Source organism: Petaurus breviceps, unplaced genomic scaffold (genome assembly GCF_028583685.1).
Source record: "Petaurus breviceps papuanus isolate PSGF00001 unplaced genomic scaffold, PetGlider_PUasm1.0 174, whole genome shotgun sequence".
NCBI classification, from domain to species: Eukaryota; Metazoa; Chordata; class Mammalia; order Diprotodontia; family Petauridae; genus Petaurus; species Petaurus breviceps.
This window is the reverse complement of record NW_027185761.1, coordinates 72,553,293-72,578,669: the sequence shown is the minus strand read 5'-3', so window position 1 is coordinate 72,578,669 and position 25,377 is coordinate 72,553,293. Positions and strand designations below refer to the sequence as shown.

At 42.7% G+C, this 25,377-nt stretch overlaps 1 protein-coding gene across 2 annotated transcripts in view; it reads left to right on the top strand.

The window, feature by feature from the left end:
• Window positions 1–25,377, top strand: part of GLI3 (GLI family zinc finger 3) — a 286,634-nt gene that overhangs the window by 237,878 nt on the left and 23,379 nt on the right. For both annotated transcript variants that reach the window (XM_069084396.1, XM_069084397.1), the window contains one exon: window positions 24,578–24,727. In XM_069084396.1, coding sequence (XP_068940497.1) covers window positions 24,578–24,727 — 150 coding nt within the window. The remainder of the gene's footprint in view (window positions 1–24,577; window positions 24,728–25,377) is intronic.

The window sequence follows — 25,377 nt, the reverse complement described above, 5'->3', positions numbered from 1 at the left end:
GTGAGTCACAGCTCCTTTTCCCCTGCTCCTGCCCTCATCATATCCCACCCCTCCCCCCAGGCATCATGTTCAGAACATTGCAAGAACATACTGGCCTCTATCTCCTGACATGAACATCTCTGGACACTTTGCATCAAATGGAACACGGCATTCATGTACCCTGGGAGCCAAGAAATGGATGGTTAACTTGGTAATGGCAGAGATGAGGATTGTCTAAAGGACTTCCTCTTCCATTGGGCCAGATGGTACATCAGAAGACAGGGAGATGATTGCAGATGAGTAGGCATTATTTTTACCCACCTCTCATAAATCTTTATCTAGTTGTGAAAGTTCTATTTTATCAGTTTGGAAAAAGAGCAAATTAAATGTATGCCATGACAGGGGCATGGCTGCTTTATAACCAGTAGGACAGACATCATATGGTGGAGCCCCAAACTGTAGGAGTAAGGGAAGATCAGATCACAGTTTTCCCGCAAGGGATTTTTAGTTCACTCAGGCAAACCATATATTAGGAATGCATGGAGAGAATGCAGGCTGTACCTCATGCATCTAAAAACTACACTGCAAATTGTACTTTAAAGACCATTAAAAAAAAGAACCTGACCCTTCAGCTATGCCTGTGAAAATGGTTCCTATGAACAGAGATTCAAGACTGACCAGTCCTTTATCAAATATTTATTAAGCACCTACTATGTGCCAGACTCTGCTCATTTATGACATCCAGAATAAAAAACGGAATAGTTCCTGCCCTCAAAGAACTTACATTCTAGTGAAGGGACACAATGTGTACATATAGAGCCAACTACATGCCAGGTACAAGGCAGTGAGGGGAGGGTTGGGGTGGGAAGACATCACTAGCAGCTGTCAGTACCTGCCATCTACAAGGCAGTGAGGGGAGGGTTGGGGTGGGAAGACATCACTAGCAGCTGTCAAAAAAGGTTGAGATTAGAAGGTGACCTAGGCTGTGGATGCTCAGAAGTGAGAGTGTGTGATACGAGAAGATGGGGATTCAGGGACTCTCTCCTTTCCAACCCCCCTCCCCCACCCCCGGGCAACAAGATGCTCAGATGGAAAGAAGAAGTCATGTGTTACAGATGTCTTCTGTAAATAGACAAACAGAACCAGCTGACTCTGAGCCTGATGACATCTAGGGGGTTGGGCGGTGCACCATGAATAGAGCGCCAGACCTAGGGTTAGGGAGATTGGAGTTCAAATCTAGTCTTGGAGCACTAGCTGTGTGACCCATGGCAAGTCACTTCACCCTGTTTGCCTCAGTTTCTTCAACTATAACATGGGGATAATCACAGCACCTGATTCCCAGGGTGAAAGCACCATATACATTCTATCCCTTATTATTATCTCATGCATATCCTGTTAGAATATTAATGATAATAAATAATCTTGGAGAAATCTGTGATTGCATGCATATGGCACCTCTCTATATCAGTAAACATTCATACCACCAAATCCCAAGAATTTCTGTCCATATCTTTCTATAATTCCACTGGAGAATTTTTACCCAAAGCTCAAAAGATTTCATTTGTTCCTTTAAATTTTCATGGATACTGGAATGGCACTAGATAATCAGCCCATCATCTCTCATTCCTGATAGGTGGGAAGCCAGCACCAAGCCTTGCCTTCCATGTCCTCAGTGGTGATTCTGTTGGTGTTGCTTGTCATTTGGGGGAGTATGCTTACACCCACTGCACCCTGCTTTGCATTTTGGGACACCCACAGTTCTGCTACTTCTTAGATCCTGGTGCATCATGAATCTCAGCTGTGTGACATCTTAGAAAGATAATTAGTGTCAAAGTGATGGACATTTGCAGCAGGAGGCAGCTTGGATCATAGGATCATATATGGTGATACAAGGGACCTTAGTCACCATCTAGTCCAGTTCTTCCATTTTACTTATGAGGAAACAGTGGCTTCTCATAGGTTAAAACAGGCCCAACATCATATGCAAGGCAAGCAGCAGACCTGCCATTGGAACCCAGGCAGTCTGACTCCAACTCAAGCATTGTACAAATGCTTCTTCTCATGGGAAGCATCGTGTGTCTCCTCAAATATGGCTCATGCCTCATTCTTTTCGACATATTCTGTTCTGGTACCAAATAACTGTCCGTTTGCAGTACCTGTATCAGTTATAAGCCATGTAACGCAGTGGGATGGAATTACCCTCACCTCAGTTAAGTGAGTGTTCAATCTCTTACGTTCATCTTCATGACATTGTCGAGCTAACATGCAGACTTCATCCACTTAGACTGCCGGGCCAGGGTCATTAAGTGACCCTGGAATCAGTCAGCCTAATGCCCTTCACAAAGTGGAATCTTCCTTTCCTTTGGCCTCTATAGGACACAGTCCATGGTATTTCCAAGCACATTGGGTGAAGACATGGATTGTATTTTCTTCCCTCTTTGATGCTTACCCTTAATGGATGGCCAAGGAATATTATCTCTCTACATGCATCTATCATTGACTCTGGTCTCGTCTCATAATTGTGCCCCATGATCTATCAGAGGTTAGTTTTTCAGGCTGGGCTTTGCCCTACTTAGGCTAGACTTTTTTTTCCTTTCTTTAAACATAATATTATTTTTTTATTTTTTAAATCAATTAATTATTTTTAGTTTCAACATTCATTTCCACAAGATTTTGAGTTACAAATTTTCTCCCCATCTCTCCCCTACCCTCCACCCCAAGATGACAATCATATTGAATACTTCTTCCCCCAATCGGTCCTCTCTTGTAGATGCCCCCATCCCCTCCCCTCTTACTTTCTTATAGGGCAAGATGGATTTCTATATCCCATTGTCTGCATATCTTCTTTCCTGGTTGCATGCAAAAAAAATATTAACATTTGTTTTTAAAACTTTGAGTTCCAGATTCTCTCCCTTCTTGCTTCCTCACCCAGTTCCCACTGGGAAGACAAACAATTCAATATAGGTTGTACATGTGTAGTTATGCAAAACATTTCCATAGTAGTTATATTTTGAAAGACCTACTATATTTCCCTCCATCCTATCCTGTCCCTCATTTATTCTATTTTTCACTTTGACCCTGTTCCTTTTCAAAAGTGTTTGCTTCTAATTACCCTCTCCCCCAATTTCCCTTCTATCATCCCCCTTCTTTTTCCCTTCCCCCCTGCTTTCCTGTAGGGTAAAATACCCAATTGAGTGTATATGTTATTCGCTCCTTAAGCCAAATCCGATGAGAGTGAGGTTGATTAGTCTAGGTTTTTTTTAAGTAATCAGCAAACACCACAAGCAGGAAGATCTTTTATTCTCTCCTCCCACAAAACTGTGTAACTGTGAAACATGTTCTGCTGTAGAGACCGATCTGTGCAAGCCTTCTTATCCTCTGCTATGCTTTATTTCATCAAGGTTATTCTCAATCAATGCACAGATCATTTTATAGAGCAAAAAAGCAGATATGAGGCGGACTAACTTCGGATGTCTCCTTGGGGGCATTTTTAAAAAATCATAGTACCCTCCCTGATCTTGGCCATTTTTATGATTGCCCCCTTTTTGAGATTTCTTTGGAACTGCTTCATAATTGCCTTGACAAATTTGTCCTCTTCAGTAACATTTTTTCTGTGTATTTGACCAGGTCCAATCCCCCTTTTCCTTACTTAATTTCCTTATAGGTAACCTGTGGCCTTGAGGCCATGCGTGGCCCTTTTAATCTTCAAGTTCTGTCCTCTGACTGAATCCAAACTTCACAAAAGAAATCCCCTTAATAAAAAGATTTGTTCTGTAAAACTTGGACTCAGTCAAAAGGCTGCACGCAGGGACCTACTAGGTCACATGTGGCCCCAAGGCCACAGGTTCCTCATTTCTACCATAGACTATAGACATCTTGTGCTGGGTTTTGAGAAATCCATAAATGCTACTTGCATTTTCCCAAGTCAAACCTCTGTAGCAGGCTGATTTCATTTCAAGTCTATTCGGTGACCTGCTTCTATTCTAAGAGGTCTCAGGATGATCAGATTTATCTGGACCTCATGGAAAATTTTCTGGGGGATCATTGCTCTTTCTCCACCTATTTTTTTGTATTCCATGTTTATAATCTGCTAAAAATCTTCAATCTTGCATGTGTCAATTTTTTTTAAAACAATGAACTTTTACTTTCATGGAGAGTTGACCTTGGGAACGAAATGGAAGTTTGGTTAACTGACATGGTTTTTTATCTCTTGTGGCTTCCTTATTGTAGTAGTTTTTTTTTAAATCAGTAATATTTTTTAAAGAAACAGTAATAGGGCAGCTAGGTGTTGCAGGGAATAGAGCATCAGCCCTGGAGTCAGGAGGACTTGCGTTCAAATCCAGCCTCAGACACTTGACACACTTACTAGCTATATGACTTTGGGCAAGTCACTTAACCCCAACTGCCCTCGAAAAAGCAAAAAAAAAAACAAATAAAAACAGCAACAAAGTGAATTTATTTACCTTTGTCCATTTTCCATCTTGCAGAGAGCATTATTTTATTCCATTAGGTAGGATCTGTTGTCATGATGCCCAGTGTCTTGACTTTAGCCTTTCTTCTGATTTGGTATTGGTGTTAAACATTACTACGATTAATCAGTGACCTGCCTGGGCATGGCCAGCCAATTTAACCATTGTTCCCCTAAAGAGCACTTTCCTATTCATTGATTTCTAGAACCTTTTACTTTTTGTCATGTCCTATGATCTCCAGTCTAATACTTCCAATTTTCTTGTCAATGACAAATAGTTTTGACAAATGGAGCATCCTTCTCAGGCTCCCCAATTCTTGGACTCTCCATCTGTAAATCTTGAATTATATTTTCAAAGATATCACTCAGAGCCTTTTCCATGTGCCAACTTTCTCCTTGAAATCTCTGAGGATCGAGACCTATATGTGAACTTCTTTGGGAGAGCCTTGTCTGGTTCTTTGCAGAATTTCTTGGCTTCTTTCTCTTCAACCAAAGTGTTGATGCCTCAGCTGCTGCCTTCTGTGTAGGGCTGTCTTGGCTTTGGGTCACTGTTGCAGAGCATGCCAGGCCATGTAAAGTATTTTCTTCACACCCAACCCCAATCCCCACCAGGGAGGGAGAAGCAACACTCAGGGTGGTATCACAGTTGTCTAGATGAGGACCTTTGGCTAGCCCAGGGAGGCCTATCTTCAGTCACATGTTGGAGAGACTTTGTCTTGACATGTGGCCCAATGATCCCTTCCACTACCTTGGAGAGCTACTTTATCCAGTCTGTGTGGATCCAGAACAGGACCATGTGGCCAAAATGTTCTAAAAGAAGTTTATCACGTTCTGCCTTTCCTTAATGCACTTTTCTTTGTCTGATTTTAAAAACTCCAACATACATTATTGACCTTTTTTAGGTCACTTTCATTTCCAAGCACATCTCTTCTTCTCCAATCCAAGGAGCCATCTCTTGTAGCAAAGCCTTTTTTTTTTAATTTAATAGAGAAAAGAAGTCCAACAGAACCAATGAACACATTACGTTCCTGGAAGTCTATGCAATGGATCACCATAACCTTCCCCTTTGGCAAAACAGGGAGGGATAAATGTGCATTTTCTCCCTCTTCTCCTAAGAATGCGCTTCTGAATTCCAGGCAGATCGGTGGCAATGAGCCTCCTGGAGGGCCAGGTTAACACTGGCAATGACACCAAGCTGGGCAAAGGATTTTGCAGGGAGCCATGGGAAGTGTGGGGATTGCCAATGTGATTATATCCTTCCATGTCCACTTCTACAGAGTAAACAGGTTTGATTTAGCATTTCATATAGGAAAGGGGTCTGGGCATCATTAATTTAGTTCCTTCATTTTACAGATAAAAAAAATGAGCCCCTCAGATGGTGACGTTCTCAAGGTTAGACAGGGCAGAAGTGGCAACACTAGGATTCTATCTATCTTCCAAAACAGCAGACTTTCCATTGGGCCGTTCACCCTATTTAGACAGTCATGGATGATTCTAAGTATATGGCAACATCGATACCCATAATGTAATATAATGTAGTTTATCATGTTACATGTCATTTGTAACATATTATATATGTTACATTTTGTGATCTATATTTCTAATCCATCTTTCTAGAAGTATAGACATTTATCTTTTGTTTTGATTGGGACCAAACTTTTCTAGAGAACTGCCTAAATTCACCACTTTGCTTATTACTGTCCTCTTGGTCTGAACATTTGCGTCTGAGAAAATAAACCAAAATATTACTTATGAATCATCTTAGGCAATGTATCATGTGGGTTAGTGTCTTGAAGTAGAAACCAGCTCGACCTTTATGAGAAGTTTCACCAAGGCATGGCTTCAAAATACTATTGGGGACTTTCTGCTGTGCTCAGTTTTCCCACCAATTTCTTCTGGAATTCCAATGAGTCACTCCTAGTCAGAGTCCCATCCTGCCAACATTTAGCCAACCCTTTCCAGTTCCGTAATGGCTACAAAGAAGTGGAGGGCAGCTTAATTGGGAACCCACATCACTTGCAGAATGGTGACTCATGTGTGGCTCCTGTGGACACTGCAGAGACCATCCCTTGCTGGGAAGAAATTGGTTATGAGCTTGATTTCAAAGAGGAGAAGAGGATGTGAGGAAATTAATGGAGTATTTGTTGATCAGGTCTTAGAGTCAAACATACTTGAGGAAAAAAAGAATTGTGGGACCTTCCTCCCACCCTGAAGAAGTGAGCTTTATCTTCTATCAAAAAGACAAGCTAACACATGAAAAACTTTAGACATAGATAAGACAGGATGTAATTAAAGGTTCAATTATGTGGCCCAGGCAATAAATGTTTTAGGAGTAAAGTTGAGAGAGGAAATAGTCAAGGCTGGAGTGTCTTAGAAATGTTTCCTGATGGAGGTGGAAAATGGGAATGAGAAATATATGGATTTTGTCAGGCATCCATTCCGATTTGGGGGAAAAGATAAATGAAAAACAGCATGCAAGTCTGCTAGGATTAAGACTGTCTCATCTTTTCAAGTCCTTAAGGCATTAGCACACAATGCTATAAAGGACTCTGAAAGAAAAGATACTGGGTATGGGGTCAGTAGAGACATGTGTTCAAATCCCAATGGTAGTTGTATGACCCAAGGAAGGAGGGCTAGGGAAATGGGGTAGTGAACATGGTTAAATGTTATAGGAAACTCAAGGAGGGTATCAACTAAGCAGGAAAGGCATGTTAGATTTAGTGTTCAGGACACAACATGGTAGGTAACAGTTTCAGGTGGATGGTGGAGTTAGAAGCCAGACTACCAGGGGTAGGAAGGAAGGGGAGATGCCAAAACATTGACGACTCCTTGTAGGAGTGTGACTGTGAAAGGGAATAGAGATAGAAGATGGCAGTTTGAGGAAACGGCAGAATCAAGTCAAACGATATATGACAATTAAGGGTTTTTCTGCTTTAGTCAATAAGAATGTTCTCTCTTCCTCCTAACCCCCAGAATTTCAGAATTCTAGAACTTAGGGTATCAATAGGCCAGCCAGTCAGTAGAGATTTATTAGGTGCCTACTGTGTGCCAAGTACTGGGCTAATTGTTGGGGGCACAAAGAAAGGCAAAAGACTCGAGGAACTCATGATGAAATGGAAAAGAAAGAAGAATACACATTTGCTACCTGCCTGCTAGGGCCAGACATTGGGCTCCAGCCTTTCCAAATGTTATCTAATTTGGTTAAGGAGAGATAACATGCAGACAACTATGTGCCACCCGACTCTATACAGAATAAATTCGAATAACCAAAAGGGGGATGGCACTTACACCAGACTTTCACTGGGATTAATGAGTCAGGATGAGGAGATGAGGAGGGAGACCACTCCAGACACAGGAGAGAGCCAGGAGAATCTCTGGAGGTGAAAGATGGAGCTTGTTTGAGGAAGAGCATAAAGATAAATGTCACAGGATCCCAGAGTGCTTGAGGGAGGGCGTAGGGTGTGAAAAGACTGGAAATGTGATGTGAGTGGGCAGCAGGCAGGCTATGAAGGGCTGTGAATGCCAAAGAGGTGATCAGGAGCCACTGCAGGTGGTTGAGCTGGGGAGGAGGGGGCAGTGTGTGACCTGAGATTTGGGGAAGTGACTGAATGGAGGGTGTACAGTGGATGGTAGGGCAGTCGAGCCAGTGCAATACCTCCCTCAGCAGTGATAGTCCAGGCAAGAGGGACTGAGGGCCTGTACCAGAATGGTAGCAGTGACAGAGGAGAGAAGGGGGCATATGTAAGAGAGATAAAATCAGAGGGGAAATCAACTGATTCTGGCAACAGATTGGATATGAGGAAGGGTGAGGAATGGTGAAGAGTCCAGAATGACTCCTAGGTTGGTAGCCTGGGGGACTGAGAGGAGGCTGGTGTCCTGACTGGAGGAGAGAAGGTTTAGGATGAAAAATAATGAGTTCAGTGGGTGACTGAGGAGCCCACAAGAAGCACATGAACATTGAAGAGAGTGTGATGTCAACAACTGGGCCAGATCAAGGTCTTTGGAGTATTTGGGCAGAGCTTGGTGCTGATGGAAACTTCCCCCATCTCTGAAATGGGAGCAAAAGAAGATGGAAAAAATGTAGAAGGAAGAGACTTCACAGGATGAAGGTGTGTGCATTGATAAAGCAGGAGCTCTAGAGGGCACAGGGACAATAAAGAAGGAATAGAGCATAGCTAGGAACAATGGGAGAAAGGGCAGCAGCTCTGCCTCATGGGGACCCAGGGAACAGCACGTGAGAGTGTGGTCAGCCTGGGAGGGAAGAAGCAGCGACTGGCCTCCCCTCCCCCCCCCCCCCATGATGACTTGGGGCAGCATGGTCCATAAGCACAGGCAGAGCTGGGGGTGAGGGTGACTAAGAGCTCATCATCTAAACCTCCATGGAACTAGTGACCAGATCACCAAGGACTGAATCTAACTCAGGGTGCCAGTTCTTTGGCCTTTGACATCCTTTGGAAGGGGTAAGAGCAAAGCAGTAGAGATTCTACAAGTGTTAACAGCTGACCCCAGGCAGAGTTGTAGGGAAATGGAGGCCTCTGTGAACACAGTTTAGCCAACAAGCCTTGAACGCTTCTCCCTGATGGGGAAGACCAAGTTGAACCAGATGTGTTTTCCATTGACTCAGCCCTGTTTCTTCTGCTTTTGTGACCCCTTTATAAATTCCAAACACAGTGGGAATGAGGACATCTGTTCCCTTCCCTATCAAGGAGCACACCTGATGTTCTCATTTGCAGGAGTATTGGCAGTTTTCCAGGGTGCCCCATGCCCAACCTGCAGAGCAGCTGGGTGGGCCTTGGGTCAGAGGGAGCAGCTCCTGGGGCTTTCCTGCAGGTAGGGCGAGGGAGCTCTCCTGCTGTGTTTTCCTGGCTCCCTGGGCTGAGTTCTTGCAGCAAGATAAGGGAGGAAGGCAGGAAATGAAACAAGGCGCTCTCCACGCTGTTCCTTGTGTTCTGCGGAGATAAACTTCAGTCGACTCTCCACCGCTACTCCCTTTGGCTCCTGGCAGCCACTTTAATTGGGAAAATGCAGATTTTTTTTTTGATCAAGAGAGGATTATTCTTGTTATCAGTCTAGAGCATCTTATTTCAAGATGAAAAGGCTTTGCTGAATTACAGATGGCAACATTTTTTTTTACAAAGCTCCTTGGCGATTGACATCTCAAAGAGAAGGTATGATTTATGAGCTTGGAAAGGCTAACACTGAGCAGTGGTCGAGGCCCAGTCCTACTGATTTGTGAAATTGCTTCCTATGAATTACCTTTTTGTGGCAATCAAGCCCCTGGTAATTCCAATAAACTTCATGTGTAAAGTACAAAAACATCCCATGTACTTGGAAGAGAAGGGAAGGAGAAAAAGGAGGGGTGCTGGCCCGCCAAGCCAGCTCCAGGGAGCTGGGTCCCAGTAGTTTGGCTGATAAGGCAGCAGGGTAAAGATTAATAACAAGGCTCGGTGCTATCAGTACCTGCTTGTCGATTCTCTGTAACAGGGCTGTCTGTTCAGCATGGAAATTATTGATTAAATAAAAATTGCTATTAGATTGTGATGTGATCCATAATCGCACACAATGGTGGACATTCTTCTTGGAGATCCTGAGCCATGCGTCAAGCTTTCGCCTCACAGTCATTTATATTGTACTGACACATCTGCTCCTTAGGTTTGTCCTTTCCCCTTCGAGTCCAGAGAGCTCTAAAGAGACAGAGCCATGATGGAAAGCCAAGAGCCACACTGGCAGATAGGGAGAAAGGGAAGTCTAGGACAGGGGGAGTTAGTGAACTGGGAGAGTCCCAATATTGTGTAATCTCTGAGTTGAAAGATATTTCTGAGACCATCTCATCCAACCTACAAAACAACATAAATTCCCTCTATAGTAGACTATACAAGTGGTCATCCAGTGCCTGCTTGAAGACCTCCAGTGAGGAGGAGCGCACCCCATTCTTAAGCAATCTATGCCATTTTGGACCAACTCCAATTGTTAGAAAATGTACCTTATATGGAAGCAAAATCTGCCCCTCTGTAACTTCCAGTCATTGCTCCTCGTTCAGCTCCCTAGGACCAAAGAGAATGAGTCTAATGCATCATCCACCTGATGTTTCTTCAAATACTTGAAGAAAACTGACATCCTGCTGCCCAGAGTTCTACTTTCTTAAGGCTAAACATCCCCAATTCTTTCCACTATTTTTCACAAAGCACAGCAATAGAATATGGGCTCTTTATCATCCTGAACTTTTATCCTGTGGTTATGTGTTCCACTTTGCCAAGTCTTCTTAGTCATTTCTACTTATTAGGTTGTGGGAATATAAAGACAAAACGAAATGATCCCTGTCCTCAAGGGGCTTATAATTTCTTGGGGATTTTACACATATGTGTTTATACACATATATATGAGTGTATGTATGTGTATATGTATATACACATATATAAACCTTTTAAATGAATCAAATAAATTCAAAGTAACTTTGAGAAAAGATCCTTACAGGTGGAAGAATCAGGACATGATCCCACTGATGATGACTCTTTGGGTCCATCTACTCAACCAGTACCAAATCCATCTCATTAGCTTATCCTAGGATCTTAGATTTTAGAGCAAGGGACCATTGAATCCAACTGTCTCTTTTTACATATGAGTTAAATAACTAAGGAAGAATTCAAACCCAGATCTCCCTAACTCTGTGCTGAGGAAACTGTGTACTCTGACATCTAACCATCTCAGTTAGCCCACCTAGCTCCATTTCTTCTCTCTATTGTATATAATACTTGTCTTTCATGTCAAAGAAATACATTTAATATGCTAATGAAAAATCCTTGCATTACAAGAGTTTTAATTGTTCATGTGCATGAGTGTTTTTCTTTTCTTTATTTACTGTATTCATAGCATTTAACACAATGCCAAGCACACAGTAAGTGCTTAATAAATGTTTGTGGATTGATTTCCTTTTGATCAAAAACATTCACTGCTTCTTTTGATACAATCAATCGCAGGCTTTAATGTGTCTTTTTAATTGATATTTGCTATTATGCTGATGTTCCTGAAATTGAAGCATCTTCAGATTCCTGATATAAATTCTATTTCATCACACAAGGAATACTTTTGTCCTCTAGTCTTCTATACTACCAACAATATGACATTCATCATGCTATTCAATGATTATAGTTATATTTCTTTCCCTTATATATTCTCATTGGAGATCCAAACTCTATTTGCCTCATAGAATAAACACACACACACGCACTCACACATATGCACACACACACTCATGTAAAATGTCTTTCACTGTTTTTTTTTAAACAGTTTAAGATAGCATTATAATAGTAGATGTGTGAGTTTTTCAAATGGTTGGTAGAACTCTCTGGTGAATTTCGGGTCTTTTGGCATGGTGGTCTTATTGATGTCTTGTTGAGATTCTTCTTTCTTTTGTTTTGTCGCTTTGGGTAGTTTATATTTTTTATTTACATTTATATTTCCTTTATATTTTCACTCTGCTGGCATATAATAGCTTTAGTTTTCTCTATTTCTTTCTCATTTTTCATAATCTCTTCTTCCTAATACCTAATTTTGATAATTTGATTTTTCTTTCACCTTAAAAAATGTAAGCTTGCTATTTGTCTATTAGTTTTATTAGTCTTTTAGAAAATGATTTGATTCAAATATTCATGGAGTTATTCTTGTGTTTGTGGTTTCATTAGTTTCTCCTTTTATTTTAGCTATTTCTTTCTTCCCATCATTTTATTTTTTTGCTCATTTAAAAATTGTTTAAGAGCAAACTCCACTTGTTAGCTTTCTCTTTTTTCCATTTTTGTTTACAAATGCTTTGGGGAATATAATTTTACCTATTGATACTACTATGACCATATTCCATAAATATTTATGTTTGGTAAAAAGGCATTGTTATTTTATTTTACCTATGTTTAGTGAATGTTTATATTTTGTCTGTTCTTTAACTCAGGCATTATTTGAAAAATAAAACGGTTAAGTGTCCACATAGGCCCATATCTTTTGATCACATTTATGTAATACTTACTGCAATTTGATCTATCCTTGCTTGTTTGCTTATTTAGCCTGAACTGGTGACATCATCATTGTAGAGAAGAGCCCCTCTGTTAAGAACCTCTCCATGGACACATGTGTTATTTGCTGTCTTAGAAGGTTTTCTGACTCATTTCAAGGTTCAGTGACTCACTCATGGCCACATAGCCGTTATATGTTAGTGGGAGGACTTGAACCCAGGTCTTGCTAAGTACAAGGTCATCTCTCTATCCAACTGACCATGCTGCCTCTCCTGTAAATGTCGTGTTTACAATTTCTGCCTTCTTGAATTTATAATTTATTTTGGCTTCACATTTAGTCAGTTTTGTGAATGTTTAATGTAAGTTTGAGATTTTCCTCACTCTCAGTTTCCATTAAGTCTTTTTCAGTCAGTCAGCCAGCACACATTTCGAGAACATCTCCTGTACACCATGCTCTCTGGTTGTTTATGGGGCTGCAAAGATGAAGATGAAATGGCCCCTGCTCTTTTTTTTTTTTGCCTTTTGGAGGGCAATTGGGGTTAATTAACTTGCCCAAGATTACATGGCTAGTTTTGTTTGTTTGTTTGTTTGTTTTTGTATTTTTGTGAGTGTTAAGTGTCTGAGGCCAGAACCGAACTCTGGTCCTCCTGAATCTGGGGCCGGCACTTTTACTCACTGTGCCACCTTGCTGCCCCTATGTTCTCTGCTCTTAAGGAATCAGGAGATGCATGGACATATTCAAATATGCAGAGAACAAGTAGGAAATCATTGAGGGAGGGTACTTGTAGAAGCTGAGTGTGAGGGGGAAGCAGGAAAGGCTTTTTATGGAAGCCTCGATTTGATCTGAGCCTCGAAGAAATTCAGGGATTCTACCAGGCAGCAGTGAATCATGATGGAGGAGGCCCAGTCAAAGGCTCCGGGATGGGAGATGGGATTCTGCCCATGAGGACCCCAGAGGTTACTGGGCTGGACCATACAGCACCACACTTTCTTTGTTTTTCAAGAGAAGTGACTTGGTCAGCTCTTTGCTTTAGGAAGATCATGGTGGCAACTGCATGAAGGATTGATTAGACATGAAGGCCACTGCAATTGGCCAAGCAAGGAGATAGGAGAGCTGAACTGAAGGGAAACCACGTGAGGAGTGAGCAGCATTTCAAAGTGAGAGAGATTTGGGAGGTGGAAGGAGCAGGACTTGGCCACATTCAATGTGTGATGAGAGAGAAGAAAGAGTCAAAGCTGCTGCTCAGGTGGGAACCCTGAGAGACCAGATGAATGGCGGTGCCCTGGACAGAAAGCCGGGAGGTCGGGAGAAGGACTCCTCCAGAAAGGATGGCGATCAGTCATGCTTGCAAATGCTGAGCTTCCATTTTGTCTATGAAAATGAGTGACCCTTTGCAAAGCTTTTTGGGAAGGATTCTGTCCACGTCTGAGATCTACGTATTTGCCTTGATTTATGGATCTCATTTGTTAGCAGTGGATTGAAATATCCCATTTTGTGTCATTATCTGACTAATCCTTTTTACAAATCAGTTAACTTTTTTTTGCCATAAGTGTAGTTACTTTGAGATTGGTTATACAGGTGTTTAGTACTGATATTCTCTCATTTTCAAAGGTACATTCAATTGCAATAGAATTTCCCTGTTTGCCTAAATTTGTTACCAAAAGATTCTTATTATATATTTTTCTACTTCTCTGATTCCAGAAAAATAAACAATTAGGACTTTTAAATGTGTTTTTGGAATAAATCTAACTATGTTTTAATTATTTTACCATGTGGAGTCAAGGGAAATAAAATTCCAGGCATGAGGAGGGGACAACCTGTATGAAGACCTAGGGGTCTCATCACCATAAAATCAGAAGCCTGGCAGTTGGGTCAGAAGTTCAAGAGTGTGAAGGGGAAGCCTTAAGCATTCATTCTGGACAGATAGGGTGGAGCCAGAGTGGGCACAGTATTCAATGATAAGCAGAAGATGCTGCAAATTGTTCAGAGTGCCAGGGAGTCACTGGAGCTTTCTGGAGCAGGCAATTTGGAGTTTCTCCTAGCAGCAAGAGGGGACCCAATTCCAGTATATTAGGCCCAAGTTCTGCTGCCCTGGTACCTTTGGCAATTCAAATTCCAATGAGTCTCCTCCCTTCTCGGAGAAGGCAAACATATCCTCCAAGTCTTCCAAGATGACACTCCATCATAGGATGGGGTCCAAGGGATAACAAAAGATGAACCACATATAAAAACCAGAGGAAAGTCCTTCCTGCCCTTAGCACTTAAGGGGAGCAAGGTTAGGAAAGCTCCTTTCCTGGCAGCTTCCTCTGAGAAGGAGCCAACTCTTTCATCCATACATTTACAGCCCCATCAACTTCTCTAGGAAATCCAGGTTGGTGTGTTGTAAAACCCTGGCATTTCTGGAGCCCAGCCTCTTAATTAGCTCGCTCACCACATCCAGATACATTAGCTCAAGCTGCAAGAAAGGATCTTAGCAAAAAGGAATCCTTTTATCATCTCCTGACATCCCCCTGAAAATCCCTCCAGAGTCCCTTCCCTTGCTCCCAAACCTCAAGGAGACTGTCAGAAAAACCCCTTTGGCCTGGAAACAAATTGCATTTGCTGTCTTTTCTTTGGATCTTCTATTAAAGCAAAATTTCCCAATAGAAAAGCCTAGCCACCAAGCTTTCTTTCTTCGGACTTCCTGGTTGGGATTACAGAACTCCTCTCTAGTACTTGCACACTCTGATTCACTTTTTGTCCTGAGGGTGAATACTTTCTCCTGGGTCAGGAATGCAATACTGCAGGTTTGCCTCTCTCCAGGATATTATGTCTGTCTCACTGTGTTAAAATCGTTACAAAAACTCTTCAGAGAAAAACTCAGTGTTTTCTTTGTGCAGGGGCCAAAAATGGAACAGTCCCTTGGGAATTCTCAATATTTCGCATTCAAAAGATAGAAGTTGGGCTTTTTGAAGGATTGATTTTTATTGAAGGCATCTTCAGAAGAGGGTGGAAGATGACCCTGGAAGACCATAGGGGGAATAAAATTCTGTCCTATGTAGTAGCAAATGGACATTATTTCCCCTATTTTTTAAAAGTTCCAAATAACACAGGAACAAAGAGAAAATCATTTTAAAGGAATCCATATCAAGCCCAGTTTACACTTATTATTAATGTAATTTGAATGTTAAAATATTGCCTAAAAGCAGCATTTCCTCCCCTAGCAGATGCTCTTGTAAAATACTCACATACGTGTAAGATCTTGCCCCTTCTAAGAGTGAGACCAGACGTCCGAGGCTTCACAAACAACTTGACACCATGAAGAAGAGGAGCTTCTCTGAGATGACACTTATCAAAATGATGTCTTCTTTCTCCATCACGGTTCGCAGATGCGAAGGTCATCTGTTACAGAAATGTAAACCCTGACCTAACGAACCCATTTACTACCATGCTCTTCATCTCCTCAGGACTCCAAGGCTCAGACCTGGCATGTTCTCCAGCCCAGTACTGCAACCACTACTCTATTCTAGCTTTGAACTTGGAGTCAGGGAGAGCTTGGTCAGACAGCCTGCTATAGTGGGAACAGCAACGAATGTGGACCCAGGAGACTTACTATGGACCCATATTATGAACCCATATAACCTAGAACTTACTACTTGTACAAGCTCGAATAAGCCACTTCATGACTTGGACCACAATTTCTTCATTTGTATATAATAGCAGTGAAAGAGTCAGACAGGTTGAAGAGTCCCATCAGGGTGGGATCAGGAAGGGCAGGCTGCTGAGATCTAGGGAGGTGGGGGGGGGGGTCTAAGAAATGACCCCACCCAGTGATGGCAGTGACCACATATTCACAGAGAAGACAAAGCCAGAGGAACCAATCCTTTCTTTGTCTGCTTCAGTCACTCTTTCCTGTTGCCTCGGGGATCAAATACCCAATCCTCAGCTTGGCATTCAGAGCTGTTCATTATCTAGCCCCCTCTTGCCTTTCCAGTTTTCTTACCCCTTATTCCTTACCACATCCTCTTTAATCTAGTGACAGTAGCCTCATGGCTATTCCAAGAAGATGCTCCCTCTTTTAGCTCTTGGCATTTTTCATGGCTGTGCCCATACCTGGAATGCCCTCCTTCCTCCACTTTGACTGCTGACCTCCCTGGCTTCCTAGAAGTTCCAATTGTAATCCCTTTTTCTGAGGGGAGGCTAGGAGGTGCAGTGAGTAAAGCGCCAGCCGCGGAGTCAGGAGAACCCGAGTTTGGTTCCGGCCTCAGACACTTAACACCCACACAAAAAAACTAGCTGTGTGACCTTGGGCAAGTTACTTAACCCCAATTGCCCTAAAAAAATCCCTTTTTCTCCAAGAAGCCTTTCCTAACTCCTATTAATTCTAGTGCCTTCTCTCTGTTCATTATTTCTTATTTTTTTCTGGATACAGCTAACTTTGTATATATTTGTTTATATCTTATCTCCTCAATTAGAGTGTAAGCCTCTTGAGGATAGCCACTGTTTTTGTCTCTTTTTCTATCCCCAGCACTTAGCAAAGTGCCTGGCACCATTGGAGGAAGTTGACAGATGTTGATTGATTCATTGATTGGCACATGAGAGGAAGGCTGTGGTGATGGGGTGAGCATGAGGTTGGAACTTGGAGGGGCTGGCTTTGAATCCAGGCTTTGCTATTTGCAATGGCAGATTGAGAGCTGGAATGGACCCCATTGGACTCTGTGCTTCTTGAGGGCAGGGACTGTTTGTCCTCTCATTTTCTCTCTAGTATTAACACATGCCTAGAATGGAGTGAGCACTTCATGAATGTTGACTGGCTGACTGAACGCACTTGAAGCATCATGTTGTGAGCCTGAGTGCCTGGGATGGTGGTGCCACCCACCATAGTAATAAGGATGTTTGGAAAAGGTAAAGGTTGGGAGGGAAAGCCTTGTAAGGGCTATGCTATGCCATGGGGGGGGGGCAGCAAAGTCTTCCTAAAGCAGATGGCAGTCATGCAGGACCCACCTCAGAGGGTCTGCAGAATTGGAAGAAGCAGAGTCACGTGCTATATTCTAATGGCCCAAGGGAATCCACTGGCATCTTCCTCCTCAAGTGTCTTGTCATGGGGACCCTGGCAATAGAAGGTAAGCTTCACCAAGTATTACCAAACTTAGCTGGGCTTGCAAAGCTACTGCACTAAGTTGGCCAGAGAAGGGTGAATCTTTAGACCACAGCCTTCAAAGACCATGCACTATCTCATAGAAGACCTGTAATCTGAACTGCTGGGGCTGGCTCCTGTCCCAAGGAAATCCCAGGTCACTGAGACAATGAATGAGTAGACCTAAAGAAGTAACAAGGAGAAGCTGGAACTTGGACAGAGCACTTGCTGTGGAGTCAGAAAGACCAGGGCTTAAGGCCCACCTCTACCTGGGGGACAAGGGGAAACACCACACTTTCCTTAATCTGGTTCTTCATCTCTCTTGTGGAGGGAGAGAGACTAATAGTACTGGCATCAATAAGACCTGAATTCAAATCCTCCCTCTGTGTGACCCTAGGTGAGTTGTATAACCTCTCTTGACCTCAATTTCTTTACTGTAAAGTGAGCAAAATCATAGTGCCAGGGTTCTTGTGAGGATAAAATGAGATGTTGTATGCCAAGCTGTAAATTAGTACAACTTAAGTATCTATGTAGATACTAGCTGCCATTATTGCTGTTGTTCAGTTATGTCCAACACTCAGACCCCATTGGGGGTTTTCTTGGCAGAGATACTGGAGTAATTTGCCATTGCCTTTTCCAGCTCATTTTACAGATGAGGAAACTGAGACAAATACAGTGAAGTGACTTGCCCAGGGTCACACAGATAGAAAGTATCTGAGACCAGATTTGAACTCAGGAAGATGAGTCTTCCTGACTCCAAGCTGAGGGTTCTGTTGATTTCACAATATTTGTGTCAGATTCAAGCACCTAGCAAATGTTACTACCCTGTGTAAAGTTATGTTAGTAGTATATAACTACTGATATGTTATTGTTACAATATAGCAATATCTAATCAATATAATATAATAATATAAATTCATTATTGAAATATAACTACATATTATCGATATGTGTGTAAATAGAAGATTATTTTGGGGAGAGAGAGGCTAGCAGCTTACAATGAATTCTTGTTGTTTAATCATGGCTGGGATTGATATAAGCTTCCCAAAGAGCCATGGAAGGGAGGTGCCATCATTATCATATCTCTCTCTCTCTCTCTCTTTTTGTTTTTTTGGAGGGCAATTGGGGTTAAGTGATTTGCCCCAGATCACACGGCTAGTTTTTGTGTTAAGTGTCTGAGGCCGGATTTGAACTCAGGTCTTCCTGACTCCAGGGCCATGCTCTATCCACTGTGCCACCTCAGTGCCGGAGGTTTTATAGTATCTTTTTTTTTTTTTTTTGCTGGTGCCATCATTATCCCCACTGGACAGATAAGGAAGTAAGGGGACACAAACAAGGAATGAGAGAATCAGGATCCAAGGCTGATGTGGGGGTTCATGTGGGCCTGAAAAAAAGTGCCACCAACCTGTGGCTGCCTGCACATGGTGGGAGCTGAGAGTCTTTGAGAGAAGCTGAAGAAAAACTGTGACTCAGATATGGGAGGGGGAGGGAAGTGGTGGGAAGAGAGTCAGATGCAGTCCATCGCAGATGGCCATTTGTCTGGGAGGGAAAGGGAGGCTCCATTCAGCACAGCTTTTCTTGAGGTATTAACGAGCCCCTTTCTTGTGATCGCACTCAGCCCACTTGGTTGGCGTTAAGTGCTAGGCTTCAAAAGCAGAGCCACTTAAAAGGGCCAGGCGCCTCCCCAGCCTCATTTACCGAGAGACTGGAGCCTTGGCCCACCTACCTCTCTCTCTCCAGGGTTGGAGGAGCCCCAGGGCTGCTGGCTGGAAGCTGATCGCGCTAACACACCCACTGTGGATTCAAATTGAGAAGGGACACCTTTTAAGCTGCCCACAGTGGCCCCCAAGACACCCCTTTTTCTCTAACTGTGGCTTCCCCAAGGCATACACTTCTCTGGTTCCCATTGGGAAGCTCCAGGATCAGACCTAGCCCCGAGGGAGGTTCAGTATCTCGGGTACAGCCAACTGGGGGTCCTGAGTTGGCAAGTGGATCATTCTTGCCTCTTCTTATGGCAAGGGGATATAGGAAATGCTTGTAATTTACCCCATCTATCTCTTTCTGCCTCTGGGGCCTTTGGCAGGCCACCTGTCTTTGTCTAAGACTAGTTTGGAATTTACACATGAGTATTTTCCCTCCGGTTAAATTATTTATTTACTTGATTAAAACAGAAAAAAGTCAAATTTTCACTGAGGCTGCACACAGACATCTATTCAGGAACTTTTAAGGCAGAGATCTAGCCAAAGGTGAAAGGAAACAACTAGAATTAATCATTCAGAACTGGAATCAATCAATCAATAGGCATTTATTAAACACCTACTGTATGCTAAACCAGTTTTAAGTGCTGGAGATACTGGGACCAAAACAAAACAATTGTATATCACCTCAAAGTTTTCCAAACACTTTACATATATAATTCTATTTAATCCTCTAAGCAACCATAGGAGATAGGTATACTTACTATTCCCATCATACAGAAGGGAAAACTGAGGTTTCAAAAAGATTGGGGACTCACCCAAGGTCACATAACTAGTAAATGACTGAGGCATGATTTGAATTCAGATTTTCCTGACCTCAAGTCCAACAGCCTCTCCACTGTGCCAACTAGCCACATAAAATGTAGCCCCTGACCTCAGGCAACTCACATTCTATCGGAGAGACAGCATATTCATATACATATACACATACGCACACACATGTACATGCACAGGTACACACATGCACACATAAATGCGCATGTACACATACATGTACAGCACAGCACACACATGTGCATATACACGCGCACATACATGTACACATATACACACATTACAATACACATACATACACACATACACCTACACCTGCAAATGAACATGCACATACATGTATACACATGTACACAATACATGCATACATACACATACACTACTATGCACATATATGCATATATATACAATGTACACACATATATATACACTACAATACACACGTACATGTGCACATGCATATACACATACAATACCCACATACACATACATATGCATATACACATACATACACACATATAAAATCAATACTAAGCAATTTGAGAAGGGCATATTGATGATAAGTCAAGGGAACTTCCTTGTGGTTCTCAAAATTGCCACCATTTTCAGGAAAGACATTGTAATACAAGTCAGTGTGGCATTTTTTTAAAAAAGCAATCGGGGTTAAGTAACTTGCTCAAGGTTACACGGCCAGCTATTTTTGTGTGGGTGCTGAGTATCTGAGGCTGGAACCAATCCCAGGTCTCCTGACTCTGGGGCCGGCACTCTTACTCACTACATCACCTGGCCGCCCCGTCAGTGTGGCATATTGATTAGAGTACTGACCATGGAGTCACAAAATCCTGGGTTCAAATCCCACCTTGGCAATTTAAGATCTGTATGACCCTGGCCAAGTCTGTTTACTTCTGTGGTCCTCTGATAACTTCCTAGGACTTATCTATGAAGTTAAAGATAGGTACAAATTTGAAGTCGTCCGTCCATATGAGGAAATTCCAGACTCTGCCTATAACAAGGCACTGCTCATATAATTAAATAGGAATTTACTAAGCATATATTTTGTTCCAGGCAATGTATTTAGATTCTGGGGATACACAGAAAAAAGATGAAACATGCTTTGCATTCAGGAATGTTGGTTATATTTTGGTAGGAGAATGTAGCAGGTTCCCAGGAGTGTAAAAACAGGAGTCATATGTGTTCACAAGCATTAGAGCAGGGCCCCTCTCCAGAATGAGGTCACCAGGATCCTCTCTGTACCCCAGTGATAACAGAGAGATCTCAGCCTGCTGATAACAGAACAGCTCAGCCTGCTGTTCCTATAGCCACAGTTCTTGACTGGATGAAGAATCCCAGAAAACCCAAGGCTGGCTTCTGTTTTAGGTGCTGCCCAAGCCAGCACCAGGGCCAGGGCTAAGTGAACTCTCCTCAAGTCATTCGAGGTGTGGGAGGGTGAAGTTCTGAGGATCCGGTAATGGGGTGAGGGCCTGCTGCTCCTTCGAATTCCATATTACTACTTATCTGGCATTCCTTTAATGCATTCATCGACAAGCATTAAGCACCTTCTCTGGGCCAGGCAGCAGGTGTGCAAAGACAAAGAAACATCCCAGTAATAGAATGTTACCCAGGTAGACTCTGGGGACTTTGGAGGCTGGTTTGGACTCAGCATCAGACAGGGGCCTCTGAGCAGGGGTTTGGAAGATCTTGTGAACCAAGACATGTTCTAGGAGCCAGGATGGAGAATTGGGGCACACAGCTGGAAACACATGAGAATGTTCATTGAGTTTCTCCATCATAGGTGAATTCCTCAGGTCATTCTCTGGGCTGCTCTGGCAAGCTAACCCAGTAGCAAGTTTGTTTTTTTCAAAGAGTTGCATAATTGGACCAGTAGTTACCTTCACTGATGGATTTTCACTGATGGATTTTGTAGGGTTCTCCCCCTACCTCCTGGAAATATGAAGGCCTTCAACCTCTCTGTTCTCCACTGGTTTCATTTCAAAAGTCTGGCCATCTGTAGACTTTTGTGACAGTCCAGGGTGATATGAATGGCTTCAGAGATGGGCGTGTGAAGCAGAAACTCTTATTAAGACTGCTCATTGTACAGAGTACAGCACAGCTGTTCTCTGCATATACCTCTGCACAACATCTTAACTTTTCAGAAATGCTAATAAAGTTGGGAAAATAGAAAAAAAAACTACTTATCCTTTTACAGGAAACCCACATCTGTTTACCACAGGAATGTTTCAAAATTATGAGCAGAAGAAATGGTATTTTCTCTTCTCCTCCTCCTCCTTCCCTCTTCCTCTCTCTTTCTCCCTCTCCCTCCCCATCCCCTTCTCTTCCTCCATCTTTCCCTCTCCCCTTTCTCTTTCTCTCTTTCCTTCTCCCTCTTCCCCTCCCTCTCCTCTCTTTTCCCTTTCTTCACCTCTTTCCTTCTCTCTCTCACCCTTCTGTAGCAGCAAGCACCCTAGTGTCCCCAGGGTGGCTTCTCAAACAGGTTCTTAGATCTGCTTTGATAAAGGAAAGCAACTCAAAATGGGTTAACAAGCTTATTTTAATCAGTCAAACATGTATCGTTTACCTAGTTCAGGGGAAAGAGGTCAGCACCCCAAACTTCAGAATATACAGACAGAATTATCAAGACAGAAACAGATCAAGTAGACAGATTTCAAACTGTGCAACCATTACATCCATACCCAATCAACATCTGGGTTTCAAAGCCGGGTTTTTCAAAGCCGGGGGGCTCTGGACAACGGCTTCCCAGAATCCAGATCAAATCACAGAACACTTCTCAAAGTGAGCCCCAAAACAAAGCCTCACATCAGGGCTTATATAGCCTTCTCCTGGCTCAAAGAATGTAACAACCTTATTGACCCACTGGCCAATCAAAAAATATTTACTGAAAAACAAGCCTCCCACCCCAGGCTCCAGGTGCACTTCAGCCTGGGGCAGGGAAGATCTTTAAAATTTACATTCCCATTACACCTTCTTCCTCTATTTTCCATTCTTCCCCTCTCTACCTCTCTCTTTTACCCTTTGACTGTCTCTCCTCACTCTTCCTCTCTCTCACTCTCACTCTTTCTCCTTCTTCCTCTTTCCTCTCTTCTCCCCTCCTCGCCCCTCCTTTCTTTTTCTCTTTCCCTCTCTCTTTCTCTCTCTGTCTCTCTGTCTCTGTCTCTATATCTCTCTCTCTGTCTCTCCCTTCTTCCTCCATTTCTCCCTCTCCCCTCACTTTTTTCCCTCTCTCTGTTTCTCCTCTGTCTTTTTCTCCCCCTCTCATGCTTTCTCCTTCTTCTTCCTCTTTCCTCCTTTCTCCACTCCCCAATGTCTCCTTTCTTTCCCCCTTTTCTTCCCTTTTCCCTTCTCCCTCTCCCTCTCCTCAGAAATTGGCTCATTTGCTCTTCTTTCCTTGGCCTTGACTAGGCACTGCTGGCTCTTTCTGAGTCAGGCTTTTCCTTAAGTTTTCTCTAGAATGCAGAGTAGTTTATCTCAGGGACACTATCATCTTAAAGCATTGGGAACAGATTTTTATTGATACTTTAATGGATAAAATGACTTTTTCCAAAGAACCAGGGTCTCCTAGTGGAGTAGCAGTTCAGAAAGCTGCTTCTGGCATTGTATAATGCTGTGCACACTGCAATTAGCAGCATTCTGGGATGAGTTCCTTTCCTTAGCTCAAAGAGGAGACGTGGAGAGAGGGGGAAGGGGACGGACAGGAGAACCATCTTCAAGCATCTGAAGAGGCTTCTCATGGATGAAGGGCAGCCTTGGCCTTCTTGGCCCCATAGGCAGAATCAGTAGAAAAAGACACATGGCCACTTGGCATCGGGAAAATGCTTTGTAACCATGGAAGTTGTCTCAAAGTGGATTTGTTTTAGAAGGGATGGAATTCCCCTAATTAGGGATCTTTAGGAAAAACCTGGATGTCCACTGTGTCTGAGATGCAGTAGAGAGAATAATTGATGGATGTGGCTCAGAGAAGTGGGGGGGGAGCCCTTTATTCTTGGACAGCCTGAGACAAGACAGTTCTTGGGTTCGGTGGCCTCCCAGAACACTGTGCTGCTCTCACAGGGAAGCAGATGGAAGAAAGTCTGAAAGCACATCTTGTCTTTTGATTATACTGTGTGTTTTAAAGGTTTTTACATGTGGGCTGTTATTATAGGTGATTGTCTTAAAAACAAACAAACCCCAAGCCCCAAACTTTTGTGGCCCATTGGTGAAAAAGACCCTACTGAGAACAGAGTGATACTTCTCCCTCTTACAGGAAAAAAAGAAAACTAGAAAACTTTCTTACAGATTCTTCCAAAATGTTTATTTGGGAAACATCCTACCAGAAAGGAAGGAAAGAGAGCAAAAAGCAAGACTTGAGGAATTATTCCAAAAAGCAGATGACTGACTTCTGTCTCTTTTCTGTGGTGACCATCATACACAGAACTGAATGATCCATTTATGCATTATTGGTCTCTTCCCCAAATATCTCTGCAGCACATAAATAATGATCATATCCATGGGGAGAAGAAGGAGTTTGTGTGCCGATGGCTAGATTGCTCCAGAGAACAGAAACCCTTCAAAGCCCAGTATATGCTGGTGGTTCATATGAGAAGACACACGGGAGAGAAACCACACAAATGCACTGTGAGTAAGGGGACCCTGGAGCACTTTTCAAACACTGGACACCCAGAGTCTGAGAATCTTGGGGAGAATGCTGAGGGAGGGTTTGGTGTTCATGACTGTCCTAGCCTGTAGGGGTTCTCTGTGGAAGAGAGAAAAGGATGGGTAAAGAAAGCCTGGATTTTTTTTTTATTTTTTAAGGAAGTGATGAGCAAGGGAAACTTACAGGTGTCTCAGGAAAGTCCAAATGCTGATGGGACAGTGGAAGCCCTTGTCATTTTCTTGAAAAGCAGCCTGGTTATTTGAGGCAGTTTAAAAGGAAAGGGTTTCTTATTCTTTATGTTGAGGGACAACATAGTGTCATCAATAGACACCCAACCTCACGGTTAGAAAATGTGGGCAGATTCAAGTCTTTCTTTTGACAGCCCCTGGCTACATGACATTGGACCCTGAAATCACCTCTCTGTGTGTTAATTCTCTAAGACTGGAAGTCACAGACAAGGTGCTTCCCTGCATTGGTAGAAAGAGTTGATCCCCTCCCATTGAAACCACAGGTCAATCTATAAGCAAACAATTATTAAGTGAGCATCGTGTTATAGATACCATAATAAATGCTTGAGATCCATGTACTGTGGGAGAACCATCCTTGCCTTCCAAATGTTCACATTCTAATG